General features: G+C 47.8%; 1 protein-coding gene across 1 annotated transcript in view; it reads left to right on the plus strand.

Moving 5' to 3' along the window:
- GLIS1 (GLIS family zinc finger 1) overlaps nucleotides 1-18,932 on the plus strand; it is a 1,425,682-nt gene that overhangs the window by 1,143,886 nt on the left and 262,864 nt on the right. The window contains exon 6 of the mRNA XM_085602586.1: nucleotides 8,764-8,887. Within this exon, the coding sequence (XP_085458712.1) occupies nucleotides 8,764-8,887 (124 nt within the window). The remainder of the gene's footprint in view (nucleotides 1-8,763; nucleotides 8,888-18,932) is intronic.

Raw genomic sequence — 18,932 nt, forward strand, 5'->3', positions numbered from 1 at the left:
CCCTCAGTAGTCTCAGGACTCATTTTATACTGTGGTGTTTTTGGAAACTGCACCCTGTTTAACCAAAATTTGAATAGGATCAACACCCTTCATCAATCCGATGTCTTTCCCTGAGAAATCCCATACATCAGCTGTCACTGTGTCCCTCAATTCAACAGGCAAATCATTCTCTGTAAATAAGGGATGCAAATCATTCACTTCTGTCCCTTGCTTTGCTAACATCACCTTGAAAGCAACATTTTCATCTGTCTTTTAAAAGGCAATACCATCCGGTGTACAATAGATGGTGCAATTCATCTTGCACAGTAAGTCCCTACCTAAAAGGTTTACCGGCTTGTGTCACACACCACAAACCAATGCAAATCTCTGAACTTTCCAATATGAACCTCCTTTAATTTAGTCACTGGAGTCTTAATATGCTTATTTGAGACTCCTACAACTTGGATAGTTTCTCCTGGGAGTGCTAGGTTTGGAATTTCTGCTGCTCTTATAGTAAAACGGGTAGCACCAGTGTCCACAAGGAATGTAATATCATTACCTTCCACTTTCCCATCCACAAAAGGACCTGACTGATCTACCACTAGAGATGCGTCAAGCACGCACTCTTCCTCCCCCCTCAGGCACCGTCATTGAGATGAATCCAAATCACTCTCAGGACACTGCAACCAATATTGTGAAACCATTTGTACATTTTGATTCTTAGAAACTTGTTCACCCATGTGAAAACCAGCATCCGCACTGTATCTCTGTACCTGAGCATTCACATTATTTGGCATAGGAGCTTGAGGCACTTGTACCTGTGGTGTACCTACCTGTTGCTGCTGCAATTGTTGTTGATTCACAACCACTTCATTCTGCATCTGTGGATTGAAATTTTGAATCATTCCATTATTTCCTAACAAAGTCTTACACTCGTTCTTCCAATATCCTAACCTGCTGCATCTATGACACGGATATTTATTTTTTATCTCTTCTTTATTACTCTTACCTCTACCTTTTCCCAATAATTGCACTTGAACACCACCATTTGATACAATATTCATAGGTACCTAACTATTTTGAAAATTCTTTTTCTGCCCTTTCATCTGAAAACCTGTTTGCGAATCATCAACAAATTCCCATTTTTCTGTCATGCCACTCACCTGTGCCCCATCATTTTCTCTTTCAACTTCTTATGTCTTGATTCAATATCATCACTACAGTACGTTGCATATCTGAGAATTTCATCCACTGTCTTATTCTGCCAACAAATCAAATGCTGCTGAATCATATTACTAATCTCTGGTTTCAAATCAAACACAAACGTATAGACAAAATGACCCATGTCCTTGTTGGTTATACTCTCAAAACCACTATACTGTTTAAACACTTGTAAAAGCCTTTCATAATAAGCATGTACTGATTCTTTCGACTCCTGTGTTGTCCTATCAATCTTAACCCAATCTGTTTCTTTTGGGGTGATCTTACTCTTCAAATATGTAATCACTTGATGATATTTCTTCATCACTTCTTCTGATGGGGCTCTAGTTTTAACATCTTTGGGATATTCTTTGTTTGGCCAATCAACTGCAATCTTACACTCATTCCATAAATCAGCTGGAACTACAATATCAAACAAACCATCCAAATCTTTTCAAAAGACCTTTGAAACTTTTACAACTCTCTCTACCTGTTTGTACCACTCTACAGGCTTCTCTCTCAACCTGGGAAATTCATTCATGAAAGACAATATATCCTGTCTTGACCAAGGAATGTGAACATGTCCACCACCCTGAACTTCTCTCATTAGATATATCATTTCAGCAGGCGGCTCTGTCTCCCTTAACGGAAGTAAAGAAGATGCAGTCACACCATTACATGCCAGTATTTCTTCTTTCTTTTTCGCCCATCTACCTTTCGTTCATCCTAAATCACTCCACCTTTTGAAAGTGTTTATCAACTCTTTTATTTGCAATCGTTTACCGGATGCATTCAAACTCTCCAGATATTTGTCACTAAAATCCAATCTAAATATATTTTGCAAACCTTTTGATTTTTCAATATCCACTCCATATTCTTGTGCAGCTTCTACCAATTTCTCATGTAATTTTCTCGCTCTCGATGTAATATTTTTGCACAAGAATAACAACTCCTCATCCTGCTACTTACTCAATCTCTCAGGACTATTTGTACCAATAATCATTTCTTCTAAATCTACTCTCAATCTACCTAAATCTATACTCAACTTGGACTTATGAGGTGCCATACCGCCAATCCATTCATCTAAGTCCTCTGGCGAAGGTCCCACTGAACCTGAACCTCCTGATATCGTAGTTGTTTCTCTCTCATTCGATGATAATTTTCTAGGATCTATCTGTACACTCCTTTTTGGTGTTTCAGTTACATTTCCATTCACTGGGAGATCAATCAATGACGTACCCATCTCATTTGACTCCGATCCATTCACATTTCTAACACCATTCACTGAAATTGTCAATGCATACACTCTAGAAATATTTTGACCCTCACTATACAATGGAACTATAGGTCCAATTGTCACTGGAATTGACAATGCTTCTGCATTTAAGCTTATCAGATACATTTTCTGAGTCAACTCTTTTTTTGCTCTATTAAGCATCTGAATTTCTTTTTCCTGTAAAACTTGCGTAACTGTGAGGACTGTTTAGCCAATGGAATTTGTGTAGCTTGTGAAACCTGTGGAACTTCCATCTCAATTAATGGTGCACTTGGAGTAATCCCATCCGGTCTCTCTTGATACAGTGGAGGTCTTTTCAACAACATTTCTTTTAATAATTCATCGTCAATTTCATTCAGATCCATATCTAGTTCTGAACATTCTACATTATTCTTTTTCTCTTTACACTTTCCACCAGTCTGATCCTCAGCAACCGTTACTGGGTATAATCCATCTATGCTCACTTCTTTCCTCTATCTTTTCATTTGAGCACCCCACTTAGCCTCTGAATACCATCTCATTGTATTCCTGTATTTCACTCCATTCCTATCTCTCTCCCTTCTGTACCCCTCATGTTCCCATTCTTCAATCACCTCATACTGCATAGGTCTAGGATTCAGTTTCAACTAATTCATTGGCCTCCTCAAACTCTCCAAAATTCTCACATTAAAAATACCATGTTTCTGGGAAGGCTAAAGCTCCATCATCCTCAGCACCCAGTTCTCCAACCATGTACACGTGTGATACCCACACTCTAGCATCATAATAGAAGCACGCGATCTTGGAGGAGGTACAGGAATTCCTCTTTGTAACTATCGGCTTATCCTTTTTAAAGAAATCCTGAATTGCTTTTATCAACTTAATTTCTAACTCTCTCTTTTTGCTGGATTTTAGAAATCAAGTAAATCCTTCCGTAATTCCACTCACTCTATTAGCTGGCACTCGTCCTATACCAGAGCGACTCACACTAATCAACCAACCACATCACAATACACACCCGCTATTCTGACCAATACCAGTGTGGCTTTTTGTCACGTCAGAATAACTCCTAAGACTGACCCTCCCTTCACAAAATAATACAGCAATGTACTACAATATATTTCTAAATAAATTCTTATTAGAAACGACACAAAACGCTGCTACTTTGTCTGCTCCACTAAATAAAGAGATAGTTGGATTACCCAAATAGATTCCTTTTACTGTCAGCAAAATAACGACCAGCGCCACTCTACTCTCAATCAAGTGAAAGAGGTCTTGGTATTCCTTTGGGGATACTAGTCAAAGTTTCAGAAGAGGTCCTTTAGAAAAGAGGTCTTGGTACTCCTTCGGGGATGTGAGGCCAAGGTTTCGGAAGCGGACTTTCACTATCTCATACAATCTTCTTTCAACAGAATAGGTCCCTTAAAATAACATCAACAGCATTTCACAGTTCGATATTACAACAGACAAAGTACTTCTGCAGTGTGATACTTTTCCACACTATTCCTCTGCCACTAAGGCTTAAATAAACATCCCGGGATCTTCGGCAACTCCGTACCCGTACTTCCAGACAACATAAAACAAAGACGCTAATATTTCATATTGGTAACCAAAATCAATAATTCAACCATTAATTTGCCAAAACAATCAATACTAACCATCATGCAGCTACCAAAACTGATCCAGCGATTAGGCACCAATACATTTCTGCAGACAAGGCCCAAATTCATTACCCACCAAGTCCCTTCAAGCTGGGTTAGTGAAATTCCAAAATATACCAAACTTACCAATAACCTATTTGTATCTTCATTTTTGATTACCAAATTATGGTGATGCAATCTTTTTATAGTTGACAGGGTTTGGCAAATGAATACTTAGATTTTAAAAATACCTATAAACTAATATACACCTCTAATAAATGACAGACTAATTTATATATTTATAAATGTTTATACAAGTAATGTGAAATAATGCTCATCAGTACCAACACACAGTACAAAGCATAGATCGTCACAGGGCACACAACATTAGAAGAGAAAATGTCAAATTTATATCAATGACAATGCATAAAGGAGTGGAAAGGCGAAGAGACAAAAGTATCAGAGAAGAAAATAAATTTGCAAATAATTATGCAAATTCAGATTTCATTCTATACTAACCAGAATAGGAATAGGAAATCTACTGTCTGGCAATGAGAGCAGCACGGCCCCTTAAGAAGATTTGAAGAGGCAAGGTCTAAGTCAGGAATCAGCAGACAGGTGACAGAACAGCAAACCCATGACAACAACGATCTCCCAGACAGTCAGAACCGCAACCACCAGAAACGCCTAAAACCCTCCCACCAGGCACCTCAATTATACCCTCAAACCCAACTGTCCAACCCACACTTGTATCTAACAAAGTGTTTTTATGCACTTGATTAGTTAAGGAAGGGGGTGTACTGTCACACACTCTCAGCATGAGCAACTCACTAGGGGCCATATGTAGGTAGCCCAATACCGGTCGGTAACGGACGATTTTCGGTAAATATACCGTTACCGACCGGTATTTAGGCTTTTGAGATGTAGGGGGATCATTTCTGCATTCGGTAATTTACCGAATCGGTAAAATTACCGAATCTGTAATTTTACCGATTCGGTAAATACCGAATACAGAAATGAGATGTAGGGGGAGTGTGTGGTGGGTGTGGTGATTCGTTATTTACCACCAACTGAAAGTTGGTGGTAAATGACGAATGTCTTTGTGAATGCATTATTTGGCCCTTAGATGTGTGCAATGTGGCAGACACACATGCCCTCAGGGCATGTATGTGTGCCACATGTGCACACATGCAGGAATCAGGGGTGCAACAGGGTGTCAATGTGACACCCTGCCACCCTTGATTAAGCTCCCCCCATTACCGATTCGGTATTTACCGATTCGGTAATGGTAACTGGCTTCCCATTGATTCCTATGGGCCTCCTGGCCCATAGGAATCAATGAGATACAGGTTACCATTACCGAATCGGTAAATACCGATTCTAAAATACCGACACTTACCGAATCAGTATTTTTTTATCTATATTACATTTACCGATTCATAAATACCGAATCGGTAAAATTCGGTATTTAAGAATCGGTAAATGTAATTTACCTACATAAGGCCCCAAATGTCCCAATGTTTTATTTATGCATCACCACCCCAGGAAATATGATTCAAGCCATTATCAAAATGTTCTCTTCCTTCATGCCGGTTTTGTAGCAAACTCCGTATCATTTTTAGCGCTCGTATCTTTCCAGAGGAAGTATTTCTTCCGCTTGATTAATTAAATCATTTTTCTTTCAAACTTCTTGGCAGGCACGCAGGATTCTTGAAGGACAAATCTTTGTCCACCTTCCTCTTCACTTTCAAACTTTTAATTTCAAATATTTATTCTTGTATTCCATTAACCCCAAAACTCCATACAGAGTAGAAAATCATGCTTCTATGGAAAACAAACACAGGCATTATTATTAACTAGTAATGCTTTTTCACTACGCACCAACCCACTTCTTCATCTATCCATGCGCAACCCATGTTAAATATTATTTTCCTAGCAAACATTAATAACATGCATAAAAACAGCATTAGTCTTTTCTTTTCGTTTTGTCAAAAAGCATTTGTGGCCTACTTCAGTACCAGTACCTTATTACATGCTTGCGCAGTAGCATTTTCCCCCACATTAGTCCCTGTTACCGCATCATTTTCACTGCACACCGTTAGTAAATGTTACTAAGGGTTCAATCCGAACAGGTTTTATTTTTTCCGCCTAAGACTCTGACCCAGATGATCAAGAGAGAGAAAAAGACAAAAAAGGGGAAGAAGGAGGAGGAAGAGAATAACCAGGGAAAATATGACAATGAAAGAAAGCAGGGATGAAAAAGAACCTGAAAGAGTGAGATTAAGGGGCAGGGATCCTGTGGTGGTGGATGAAAGAGGCATGAGGTCAAAGCAAGACTATGCAGGGCACCCCAGACATTGGACAGCACCAGCAGCGGGACTTGGAGCAAAAAGTTGTGCCCCAGCACTTGTTCTTGTACAAATTAAGCACTGCTTCTTATCCGAAATGGACACGAAACTGCACTGAGAGAAAAAGCAGGCAGCAACTGATGTAGGTCTTTGATGGCAAACAAGTTCAGGATGCCTCGTGGTTGGTTGATTTGGTTGCAATTATGGCTTATTGGCCACAGCTGTGAAAAAGAGGACTTATTATGCGAGATCGTATCTTGAGCAAACGAAAGCACAAACCGTGTTTTCATATTCCCGATAGCAGGGTCGGGACACTCTCTTCGGATGCGACAATCCCGGGAGAGGTCAGGATTCGAACTGTGTCTTCCTGAAACAATATGTAAGTGTTCGTGCCCGCGAGCTATGATGGATGGCGCGCGGTAACTCGAGCGCTCTATTAAAACCGCAGCCTGGCAACCGTGCGCTGTTTAAAAGGGAATTAGAGATGCTTTTCTAACTTAATTCTCCTCTCCTGCTGTTTTCAATACAACCGACATTGCGGTTTTCCAGAACATGCCTCCGACACTTTTTTGCCAAAACATTAATTTAAATGGAAAGCCGTCGCCTTAGACGCGGCGCCCGTATATAGGCCTGCCTACGCGGAACTGTCCCTGTTCCGGAAGTGATAAACACAGGTCGCTCGGCTTCACTAACAAAACGTTTCTGTGTGCTTTGTGCTCAGCTAATCCTGTCCTGTCAACGAGGATGCGCAGTTTTTGAAGGCGCCCCGTGGAACGTCAAATGTATTTATTCTCAGTAAAGGGCAACCCCCGGCGCTAGAATAAATGTAGAGTGAACTGTGCATCAGCACCTTTTGATTCCCCCCCCCCCCCAGAAACTTATTTTTGCAGGCGGATACATTTTTATCTTTACTTCCCTATGAAATATACACGTATTGCATCAACTTTTCCAAATTGTTTTCACATTTACTCAAACCTTTTTTGGAGTAAATATACACGTACTAGGGGGGGTTGTAAAACACGTTTGGACGGCATGCGACGGTCCACACATTTAGGACGTTATGACTGTTCAATATCTTCCAACATCTACCTCCTGCTCCCATCCACCATGGAACATCAATCATGCATGCAGAATTTCCCTAGCTATAAATATAGACGTGTGAAATTGCATATTTTTCCAATTACATTTCCTGAAATGTCACAAAAATATACACAATCATACATACAACGTAAAATATAATTTGTCAGTGTCTTGTTCGAAAAAGTCACACAAGTGACTGGCAAAAGTCTGGTTTTAGCAGAAAATGTTTTTTATTGATTAATGTTACCACTGCCAAATGTTAAGCAAAATCGCACACTATGAAATGTAATGAATTTTCTCGAGCATAATTACAATTTCGTCCAGGCTTTGAGTTGCATATGTAATTGTATGTATCTGAAGATTCTATATTAAATTAGATTTTTCCTTTTGCAACTAGCAATGAGGTTTACTGCGCAACGTGGTTGAATTTAGGTGCACAGAGGGGTTTGTGGATCGGCCATCGAATTCCTAGATGATCCTAGTGTATTATTTTGCCTTCTAATTGTATTTATATAGCACTTACTACCTCTGATGAGGCATTAAAGGGATTTGTGGCGAGGAGCACCCTACCCCAGAACCCAGGGTTAGAGGTTAATTTAGTGTTTTTGTTGGTAGTGAGGTTAGTCTTGTGTTTTCAGGAAAAAAAACCTACATGCATTATTAACCCAGTCTGTGGTGCAATCAGAGTGTGTGAGAGGTCATAGAGTGGGTGGGGTGTGTTAGTTCTTGCGATTGACTGGTGGGGTGAACAGAAAGTGTAGCTGAAGCTCCAATTAGGGAGTTAGATACGAATGCTGGTGGGGTGGGGTGGGAGGGTATTAGGGGGCTCCTATTTTAAATAATGAGTGAATAGAAAGAGTAGCAGAACCTTAGAAGTTTGATAGATTGAAGGCCAGTGATGACCAGTTTGTGAAAAGAAAGATGTTATAGGCTGTGGGTCTACACAGGACAATTCACGCAAGTCCATGAAGAAAAGTAAGCCAGAGGGCATACAGCTTTGTGTAAGATTCGAATAAGGACATGTATTTGGAATGTGAATCGAATAATGTAAGGAGGACATGTAGAGGATGGTTGATATTTGAATGTCATAACTTCGAGTCCTTTTTGTTGTGTGTATTGACCCTCAGCAAAGGCGGAATGGTTAAAGTTCACCTACTCCTGCCTGTGTGCAATAGCCATTAGCAGCTGTGCATGCTCCTTCAAAGGGCAGTGGCTTGCCTCACTTTGGACACCAGCCTCACTGTTGTAATCTCCTTTTTAGCTGCATTCGTGCACCGATGAAGAGGTACTGAATGAATGCTTAGGCATCCAGCAACTTCACCCGTCATCACAACATATTGTGGAGGGAAAATGTGGCAGAGCAGTTGGTCACGACATATTAACAGGTAACAACAAATGCATTTTTTTTAAAATTGATTTTAATATGAGTACAAGCAACAACACAAAATGCAATGCAATATAGGAGGGCGACCTGCCCGTTCTGCCAGATATCGAGATACAGTGGTACAGCGTGCCAGGACAGGCATGTGTAACAACATGTGGAACTTGTCATAAACACAGTAACTCCTTGCACATAAGTCTGTAAATCACGTTGTTGTCCATATAAAGTCTGCAACAACACACCCCACATCCAGATCCCCAGTGACAGCAGGCCACTTGCACCAATACCCTCACATCACAGATCCACAGCAGCATCGGAGCGCAGCCAGTCCGCCACCGGGTCCCAGATGTCCCTCGGGCGGGACCTGGTAGGCATGAGCTCCCAGGAACAGTCCAGCTGCTCCCTGCAGTATGCCACATCCCTAACCCACTCCCTCAAGGTGGGGGGGGGGGGGGGGAGAGACAGCACCCAATGCAACGCCGCCTGCCGTTTTGCTAATAATAACAACATTGCTGGCAGCTCCCTGCGCTTTGGCGGCACATTGAAAATGACACCTAACAGTGCCACCGACGGGGTACAAGGGAGCTCCTGTCCAGGTATAGCTTTTATATGACACAATACTGACAGCCAATAGTTTGCTATGGGCCTGCACTCCCAAGCTAAATGGGGAAAGGTGGCTTGGGAGGACCCACACCGCCAGCAGCTGGAATCCGAACGTAAACAAATGCATTTTTAGATTTGTAGATAAAAATGATAATGTAAGACTTTTCACTGTTTAAAAAACATTTCTGTTTGTTATGTTTGTCTAATTTCTGGTTTTGTGCTTTGCAATAGATTGCAGTTCTCTGTACATTTCACAATGAGATCTTCCAAGTCATTCCTTTTCTTGTTAACTCTGGCAACACTTAGGTGACCCGTTTGTTTATTGAAATTTGTTGCATGATAATTGGCCTGTACAATGGACATTCCTAATCTCAGATTTAAAGTTAGCAATTGTTATATTATTGGTTGTGGTTATGAAAAACATAACAACAACAAAGAGTTGTCAAAAACAGTTCGTAGGGTGTATTATGTTGTAATCCGAATCATGTACTTATTTAGCAGTAATAATCGTTTGAAAGAAACTTTACAAAGCAACGGTGATGGTACATAGGGCAGTGAGATGATGACAATTAGCATACATTGAAAAAGACAAAGTTGTGGTATGAATTGTACTAGTTGTAATAATGTACACATTTACAACAGAGTAGAGCAGTAATCACTAATACTTTTCTAGATGCAAAAGATGATATTTTAACTCTGGTTTGAGTCTCTGGAGAGAAAGGGGTTGCCCGGCTATATTTGGTGGTAGGGACAGAATCATTTTAAAGATTTTGGGGGTCCGACGCAAAACATATTTTGAGGCTTCTCCCACATCATGCCCAAAAACCTGGAACGAGCTCCCTATCGACATGAGGCGCGCCCCCTCCCTGAACATCTTCAGGAAGATGCTCAAGACCTGGCTCTTCGACTGAACGGAGCGGTACCCACTCCCCGCACCCCCCCATCCCAACGCCTTGAGACCCTCACGGGTGAGTAGCATGCTTACAATCCCCCCTGATTGATTGATTGATCTGTATGTAACATATTTGGATTGTATTACCCATTTCAAGCCCACTTGATGACAAACAATACTAAATTATATATGAAACTTCAACGTGCCTACACAAACAGTTGAAATATGTCTTGCACAGTTTGTCAAAAATCTTTAGGAATTCATTAGTTTTGCAAAACTAAGTTAGAGGTAAGAGAGAAAGAGGTTCAGATAGAGACAGAGCATAAACAGAGGTCAAAGAGCGAGAATGTTCCGTATCTAGAGTCCTCCTTAGAAGGTGGGGGCTCTGGGCATCCGCCCACTTTGCCCATGCCTGAAACACATCTATGGGTAGGGAGGTCCAGTGAGGAGGACCTACGGACCTACACGAAAAAAAAGAGTGCAACTGGAAGGCAGCACAGAACTAATACATCTTTCCAAAAGTATGCCCCATAATCTGTTACAGCTGCGGGTTTCCAAAATTTTCCTGGAAGCATTTTGTAAATTCCTAATCATGGCTATGTGAAGGCTTTCCACATGCATAATTGTACATAGAGTACACTTGCACATGCAAAAATCCCTCCTCATTAGTCAAATTGCACTTTTCTTTCTCCAAAGAGAACATATTTCCCCCTTGGAGAAACCCATTTTGCTATATATGGGGGTGTTCCCTTCTCATTCCTGCCTTGGACTCTGATTTACTCCTGTCTAAGACAGGAGTAAATCTCTTATTGGTTCCCTTATGGGGATGGGTCATGGCGAAGTTTGTGAATACACACACATTTTCAAGTTTACACATGTTCCAAAACTTCCTATGGCATCCCAGCTCAGGAACACCCACTTCCCACAACTGGTAGGAAACTAGCCCATCCAAAATAATACAAAATATGACATCATATTATGGAAATGTTTATGCATGAGTCAAACGATTTATGAGTGCAAATACACCTTTTGTCAATTCCCTACACTCATAAATCAAACTATTTGCACGTGGTAGATGAATGTTGCTAAGTGCGGAAATAATTTCTGTAAGACTAAGAGCCCTGACTGAGTGCTGCAGGGACCCCATTTGTAAATGTTGCATTTTAGGTGGACACACCAGTTAGAGTTCAGAGCCCTTTCTGATTTGACCAGCCATGGGATATGAAGCATTCGTCTCTTTAATCCCAGAATCTGAGAGCCTTCTGATGCCCCTTTCAGCATCTGATCGTACTCACAGCATTTTCACCATCAAACATCTCACTTAAGGCATGGACTGGGCCAATCTGCGGACAAGCAGCCTTCACTGGACTCTGATTGCAGATCCTACATGAGAGAATTTTAGAAATCACTAAGTCTGAGGCTCTGATTCTGAGTTAGGGGAATGATTCAAATCCACGTGCAGACAAGAGTTATCACACGCCTGCCAGATATTGCAAGTCAGACCTGCCAAAACTTATTGGAGAAAGAGGGAGGCCCAAAAAATCAAAGCAGGCACAATTTGGTGCCTTAAATATTATGCATGTCATGCCCAGGGCCACTGGAATTATGCAGTAGAGGAGGACCAAATTATGCGACAAGGTTGACTAAATTATGATGCAAGTAAAGACAAATTATGCGGCATAATGTTCCACATTTGGTGATAGAATTTCTTAATCATTTTGACATTTTTACACATGGTAGAAGTATCTTGAAAAAGAGTCCACCTTATTAGTACCAGTTCAACACCCAATTACAGCAATAAGCAACTGAAAGATGGCCAGTCAACCTTTGCGAAAAGCCTACTGGTGCGCAGGAACCCGAGTCACAATATTTTTTGTAGATTTTGTTCCGTTTGAGCTTGAAACAATTTTTTGGGTAACCTGTGCAAAAATTGCAGCATCTTATGTGGCAAATGCAGCAAATCCATAATTCTATGAAAATCGCTGAGGCCGCAGAATCGCATAATTCCAGTGGCCCTGGTTATGCCTCATTTGCAAGTGAAAAACTTGGGCTATGAGGATATGAGGTGTTTATTGCTCCCGGTAAATCCTTCACGTCAGGGTAGTAACATTTACCTCCTCCTTTTCGGATCTACATGGAATCAGAGACTAAGTGTGACAGTAACTTTATCTTGCATCCCAGTTCCCTCTAGATCACCATCTCGACCCCCTCCAATATTTTCTCCTCACTTTAGGTTTAGTGCATATTTTTCTGTTGGCCCCTCTAATATGCTACTTCTAGGACCCAGGGCCGGACTGGGAACCAACCCCGGCCCTGGCAAAGTGCTTGCCCCCCCCTTGGGGGTGCCGCCGAGCTCTTTGCCAGGGCTGGTTTTCGGCCGATTTTGTTACAGGGACGATTTTGCCGCTATGCTCTTTTCTGGGTTGCACGATCACAATGGCTATTTATATAGCACTAAAGTATAATGTTGAAGCCGGCCGCGTGGCGTGGTCCTGTTCACCCTCACTAAGCCGCACGAGGTCCCATGCACCTCGGGGTTCCTCCATTTTGGATTATACGTCACTCCACGTGACCACCGACGTGACCCCGCTCCACCCGGCCTCGGTCCCAGCGAAGCCCGACATCGAGGCGCCAACCCCTGACCCGGGGGATACCACGTGAACCCTTCCCACTCCCGGCGGAGGGCAGTATCGATGGGACCCCCAACCGTCCTTCCACACCTAGGTGCGAGCGCCCCACAGCTCTCTGGGGCCTGGCGCCTCTCCTGCTGGGCGTCTGGCCGCTCCCTACCCGGCCTCTCCGCCCCCCCGGGCGCAAGGGTCCGAACATCAAAGGGCTCCAGTCCTATATCTGGGGGACCCGGCAACAAGACTACAGTTGTATCCCGGAGTCAAGAGCCCTGCTGATCGTATCGCGGCTGACCCTACGGAGAAAGACTTATCCTGAACCTACACCCTGAGCCCTGCTGACGACGTCGCGGCTCCACCGTGCTTGAAGACCTTCACGAACCTTTGGGGCCCTGCTGACGCTGTCGCGGCCCGGCCTTGTTGAACTAGCCATCAGAGCCCAGCTGACCTCGTCGCGGCTCGACCAAGCGGAACTACGACCCGAGCCCTGCAGACGCCGTCGCGGCTCTCCCCGTCCGAGCTACTTCGAGACCAGCACGCAAGGCCTGGCACAGAGCCTCCCCGTACCTGGCTGGTACTGAGACTGACCCGCTGCCCTATCCCCGTAAAGACATTGAGACTCCCTTTTTGGATCACTCGATCCCCCTGTAAATATTGAATGTGCTACCTTTGATAAAGAACCAAGATAAGCAACTGATACCGAGTCCGGTGTGGTGGTGTTACTGGGCCGAGTACGATCTCAGGAGAAGGACCTCTCCTAGGAGGCTTCTCAGCGGCGCTCGGCTATACCTTTGCGGAAGGGAGGTGGCTGGAGCAGTCCCCCGACACCCCGGTGGTCCTCCCTCCAACATTTGGTGGCCAGCGACGGGATCCGAGCCAGACGCAATCGTACAAGCAAGTAACGCAACCACTACCTAACCAGACGGAAAAAAGGGAACCATGAACGACCAAGAAGCAACCATCGCCGCAACCTTCCAACTGGAAAAGCTGGAAGAGTACACCCACAAAGAACTGAAACAATTCTGCAAGGACAAAGGGATCCCAACCACAGGATTGGGCACCAAGGAAGAAATGCAGAAAGCCCTGAAAACCTGGGCAGAATCCGAGACCACTCCCCCCCGAGCCGAGGGAACCGCGGCCCGGGGCGGAAACCTGCCACCGACCATAACCCCGACAGATGGGGGACGAAGCATCCTGGAAGCCGGCCTGTCCCACGAGGAGATGCAAGAACGGGAGAGGGTCCGGACACGCGAAATGGACCTCGCCCGACTCCGGCTGGACGGTGAACTCCTGCTGGCAGAGAAGAAACTAGCCTTGGAGCAACTCCGGCTGCAGGAGGAAATCGAAGAAAAGAAACGGCAGCGAGAACTAGAAGAGAAACGGCTAACCTTCGAACACGAGAGGGGCCTCAAGGCACTCGAACTGAAATCCAAAACGGGGGAGACCGGCAACCCCGGGGCCCGGGACGCTCTGCCACTAACCGAGCCGAAGGTTCATATCCCCAAGGATGTCGTCAAGGAATACTACAAAAACGACGACATCCAGCAGTGGTTCTGAGCCTACGAGGTAGCCATGACCTCCCACCGGGTACCCCGGAAGGATTGGGGTGCCGGCCTATGGGGGAGGTTCCTCAGCGAGGGCCGGGATACCCTGCTGCAACTCCCCGACGCGGTGATGACCTCATACGACCACATGAAAGAAGCCCTACTCACACGTTACGGACTATCAGCCGAGATGTACCGGCAGCGCTTCCGGGACTGTAAGAAGCTCCCCGGCACCACATGGGTCGAATACGTGGACTTCTTCAGCCGGGCCTTTGAAGGGTGGATAAAAGGGAGCAAGGTCACCTCGTACAACGAACTGTTCGACCTCATTGTCTGGGAGCACCTCGCCAACAACTGCTTTGTGGAACTAAGGCAACACCTCCTGGACAGTAAGCTGACCGAGCCCCGGAAGCTCGCCGCCGAAGCCGACCGATGGGTCAACACCCGGGTCCCCCGGAACCCCGTGGGGGACTACCAACGGAGTACCACGGGACCTCCTCGCCAGCGGGGCGGAGGAGGGGGGTCCCACCGCAGTCGAGACTTCCCGACCGGGCCGCCCAGAAGCCCGCCACGAGGCCAAGCCGCCAACCACACGTCCCCGACCCTGGTCCGAAGGGGGACCCTCATCGCCAGGCCTGGACCCCGACCAACAGTGACCTGCTTCGGCTGCCAACAGACCGGCCACTATGCGAGCGACCCGGCCTGCCCTGTGAACCGGCGGAGCGGGACCGCCGGGCCCCCTCCCCGACAAATAGCCGCCGCAGCCCTGGGGGAAGGGGAGGAAGAGGAGGAAAACAGCGAGGACGGGTCCCCCGAGTGGGAACCAGCTGCCATGTCACTCGTATGCCTGGGCCCCCGCGAAATGGTGGCCCGGGCTGCCATCCCAAGTAACACCCAGAAGTACCAGCAGTGGGTCACCATAAATGGACAACGGGCCGAAGCTCTCCGGGACACTGGGGCCAGTGTGACCGCTGTCCGCTGCCACCTGGTGACCCCCGAACAAATCCTGCCGCATGTCCTATGCCCTGTCCGGACCGCGGACAACACCGAAAGCATGTGCCGGATGGCCAGGATCCCCTTCGAGTGGGGAGGAGTGTCAGGCACCCTCAAAGTAACTGTCCGCGACGACGCCCCGGTGGACTGCCTCCTGGGGAATGACCTAGAGAGCTCCCCCTGGGCCCAGGTGGAGCGCCGAGAGCATCTGGGGATGCTAGGGCTGCCCGAGTGGGCCTGCGCCACCACCCGGTCCATGACCGCCCACCCTGCCGCTGCCGCGGTCCCCGACGAGCCTACGGGCCCAGAACTATCACCCTCCTCCGGCACGGAGGAACCTGACGATGAGGCCGGGCCATCCGAACTTCCTCCCGACAAGGCCGCCTCCCTCAGCGAGATCCCCGAGCTGGCCCAGTGGCGCCACGACGGGGGCCCCACCCGCGAACAATTCCAGCAAGAGCAAAAGGCCTGCCCGTCCCTCGAGGGAGCTCGACAGCAAGCGGTCGCCCAGGCCTCGGGGGACCCCACAGGAACCCACTGGATCTATTGGGACAATGACTTATTGTATAGCGAGCAGAAAATCGCCGAACTAGGAGCCGGCCGGGTGTTGGTGGTTCCCCTCCGATTCCGAGAGTTCCTCCTGAACTTGGCGCACGACGTACCCCTCGCCGGACACCTCGGGCGAGACAAAACTTACAGCCGCCTAGTGACCCATTTCTATTGGCCCCGAATGCGGAGAGACGTGGACCAACACTGCCGGTCCTGCCAGACCTGCCAGGCTAGCGGAAAGACTGGGGGTCGAGTTAAGGCCCCCCTCCAACCATTTCCAGCCATCCACATCCCGTTCGAACGAGTAGGGATCGACATCGTGGGGCCCCTCGACCCCCGGACCGCCCTGGGACACCGCTTCATCCTGGTACTGGTCGACCACGCCACCCGATACCCCGAGGCCATCCCCCTCCGCACTGTGACAGCTCCAGTGGTGGGCCGGGCCCTGATGGGCATCTTCTCCAGAGTGGGGTTCCCCCGAGAAGTGGTGAGCAACAGGGGTACGAACTTTATTTCAAAATACATGAAATCCCTCTGGCAACAATGTGGGGTCACCTACAAATTCACCACTCCTTACCACCCCCAGGGGAACGGACTGGTCGAGCGGTTCAACAGAACCCTGAAGGGAATGATCAAGGGTCTGGAAGAACCCCTGAGGAGGAGATGGGACGTCCTGCTGCCCTGCCTCCTGTTCGCCTATCGAGAGGTGCCACAGAAATCCCTGGGCTTCAGCCCCTTCGAACTATTGTATGGGCACCCCGTCCGAGGGCCCCTCAGCCTGGTCAAGGAGGGCTGGGAGGCGAACGTCCAAGATGCCCCCCCCCGACGTCTACCGGTACCTCCTGACCCTGCTGAACCAGACTCGGAGGTTCCGGGCCCTGGCAGAAGCCAACCTCGAAGCCAGCCAAGAAGACATGAAACGCTGGTATGACGAGAATGCCTCGACCATCGAGTTCGAGCCGGGCCAGCAAGTCTGGGTCATGTCGCCCGTGGACCCCTGCGCCCTGCAGGACAAGTGGACCGGGCCCTTCAAGGTGGTTGAGAGGAAGAGCCCCGTCACCTACCTGGTCGACATGGAGTCCCCGAGGAACCCCCTCCGGGTCCTACACGCCAACCGGCTCAAGTCCCACTTTGCCCGAACTGAACTAAGCCTGCTGCTGGCTACCGACGATGGGGGCGAAAGCGACTCCAAGCCCCTACCAGACCTCCTGGGGTCCTCGGGCCAAGACGGCTCCTTGGAAGGCGTCCACCTCTCCGCCACCCTGACCCCAGAACAGCGCCATGACTGCCGGAAGCTGCTGCAACCCTTCGCTGCCCTCTTCTCTCTCACACCCGGGGTGACCCCCTGGTGCGTCCACGACGTGGACACCGGGGACAGCCCCCCGGTGCGGCACCGCGCCTACAGAGTACCCGACCGAGTCCGAGCCTGCATACAGACCGAGGTCTCCAAGATGCTCGCCCTCGGAGTCATCGAGCCATCAGACAGCCCGTGGGCCAGCCCAGTGGTCTTGGTGCCGAAGGCCGCTTCCCGGCACCTCCCCGGAACTCAGATTTTGTGTAGACTACAGGGGCCTGAACACAGTCACCAAGACCGATGCCCACCCCCTGCCGCGGGCAGACGAGCTGATCGATCGCTTAGGGGCCGCTCGCTACCTAAGCACCTTTGATCTCACCGCTGGGTACTGGCAGATCAAGCTCACTCCCGGCGCCCAGGAACGATCCGCCTTTTCCACCCCCGATGGCCACTACCACTTTCGGGTGATGCCCTTCGGGATGAAGAACGCCCCAGCGACCTTCCAGAGGCTGGTGAACAAGGTCCTGGCCGGGCTAGAAGCTTTCAGCGCGGCTTACCTCGACGACATTGCCGTCTTCAGCAACCACTGGGCCGCGCACCTAGGACACCTCCGGGAAGTCCTGGCCGCTCTCCAAAGGGCCGGGCTCACAATTAGGGCCAGCAAATGCCAGATCGGTCAAGGATCTGTGACCTATCTGGGCCACCAGGTGGGGAGTGGCCAGGTGGCACCCCTCCAGTTAAAGGTCGATGCCATCCAGGCGTGGGAGCCCCCCGCAACCCAAACCGCTGTCCGGGCCTTCTTGGGCCTCACCGGCTACTACCGGCGATTCATTAAAGATTATGGCAGCATTATGGGGCCCCTTACGGAGCTCACTTCCAAGAAACAGCCCAAGGCGGTGCACTGGACGCCCCGCTGTCAGACCGCTTTTGAAGCCCTCAAGGCGGCCATGTGTGCTGCCCCTGTACTACAGGCCCCTGACTACAGCAAGGAATTTGTGGTTCAGACTGATGCATCAGAGTACGGGGTCGGGGCGGTCCTCTCCCAGATGGACGCCGGGGGCCTCGACCGACCTGTGGCCTTTATCAGCCGCCGACTGCTGCCACGAGAACAGAGGTGGAGCACCATCGAGCGGGAAGCCTTCGCTGTGGTATGGGCTCTCAAGAAGCTCCGGCCCTACCTTTTCGGCACCCACTTCAGAGTCCAAACTGACCACCAGCCCTTGCAGTGGCTAATGCAAATGCGGGGCGAGAACCCCAAGCTGTTGCGATGGTCCATCTCGCTGCAGGGGATGGACTTCACCGTGGAGCACCGGCCCGGCAACGACCACGCCAATGCGGACGGCCTGTCCAGATTCTTCCGCCTCGGCGAGGAGAACCCCTGTCACGTGGTTTTAGGCCACTCCCTATTTACAGTGCTAAGTTAGCTTAATCACGTTAGCTGTTGGAGGACCATCTTGTTGCTTTCGCTGCCTTTGCACCCGACACTGTTGTTACATGTTATTACTTTGAGAAATGCAGACTCACTCTTGTCTCAAGTGAATGTTATT

This window comes from Triturus cristatus, chromosome 4_2, assembly GCF_964204655.1.
Source record: "Triturus cristatus chromosome 4_2, aTriCri1.1, whole genome shotgun sequence".
Taxonomy (NCBI): domain Eukaryota; kingdom Metazoa; phylum Chordata; class Amphibia; order Caudata; family Salamandridae; genus Triturus; species Triturus cristatus.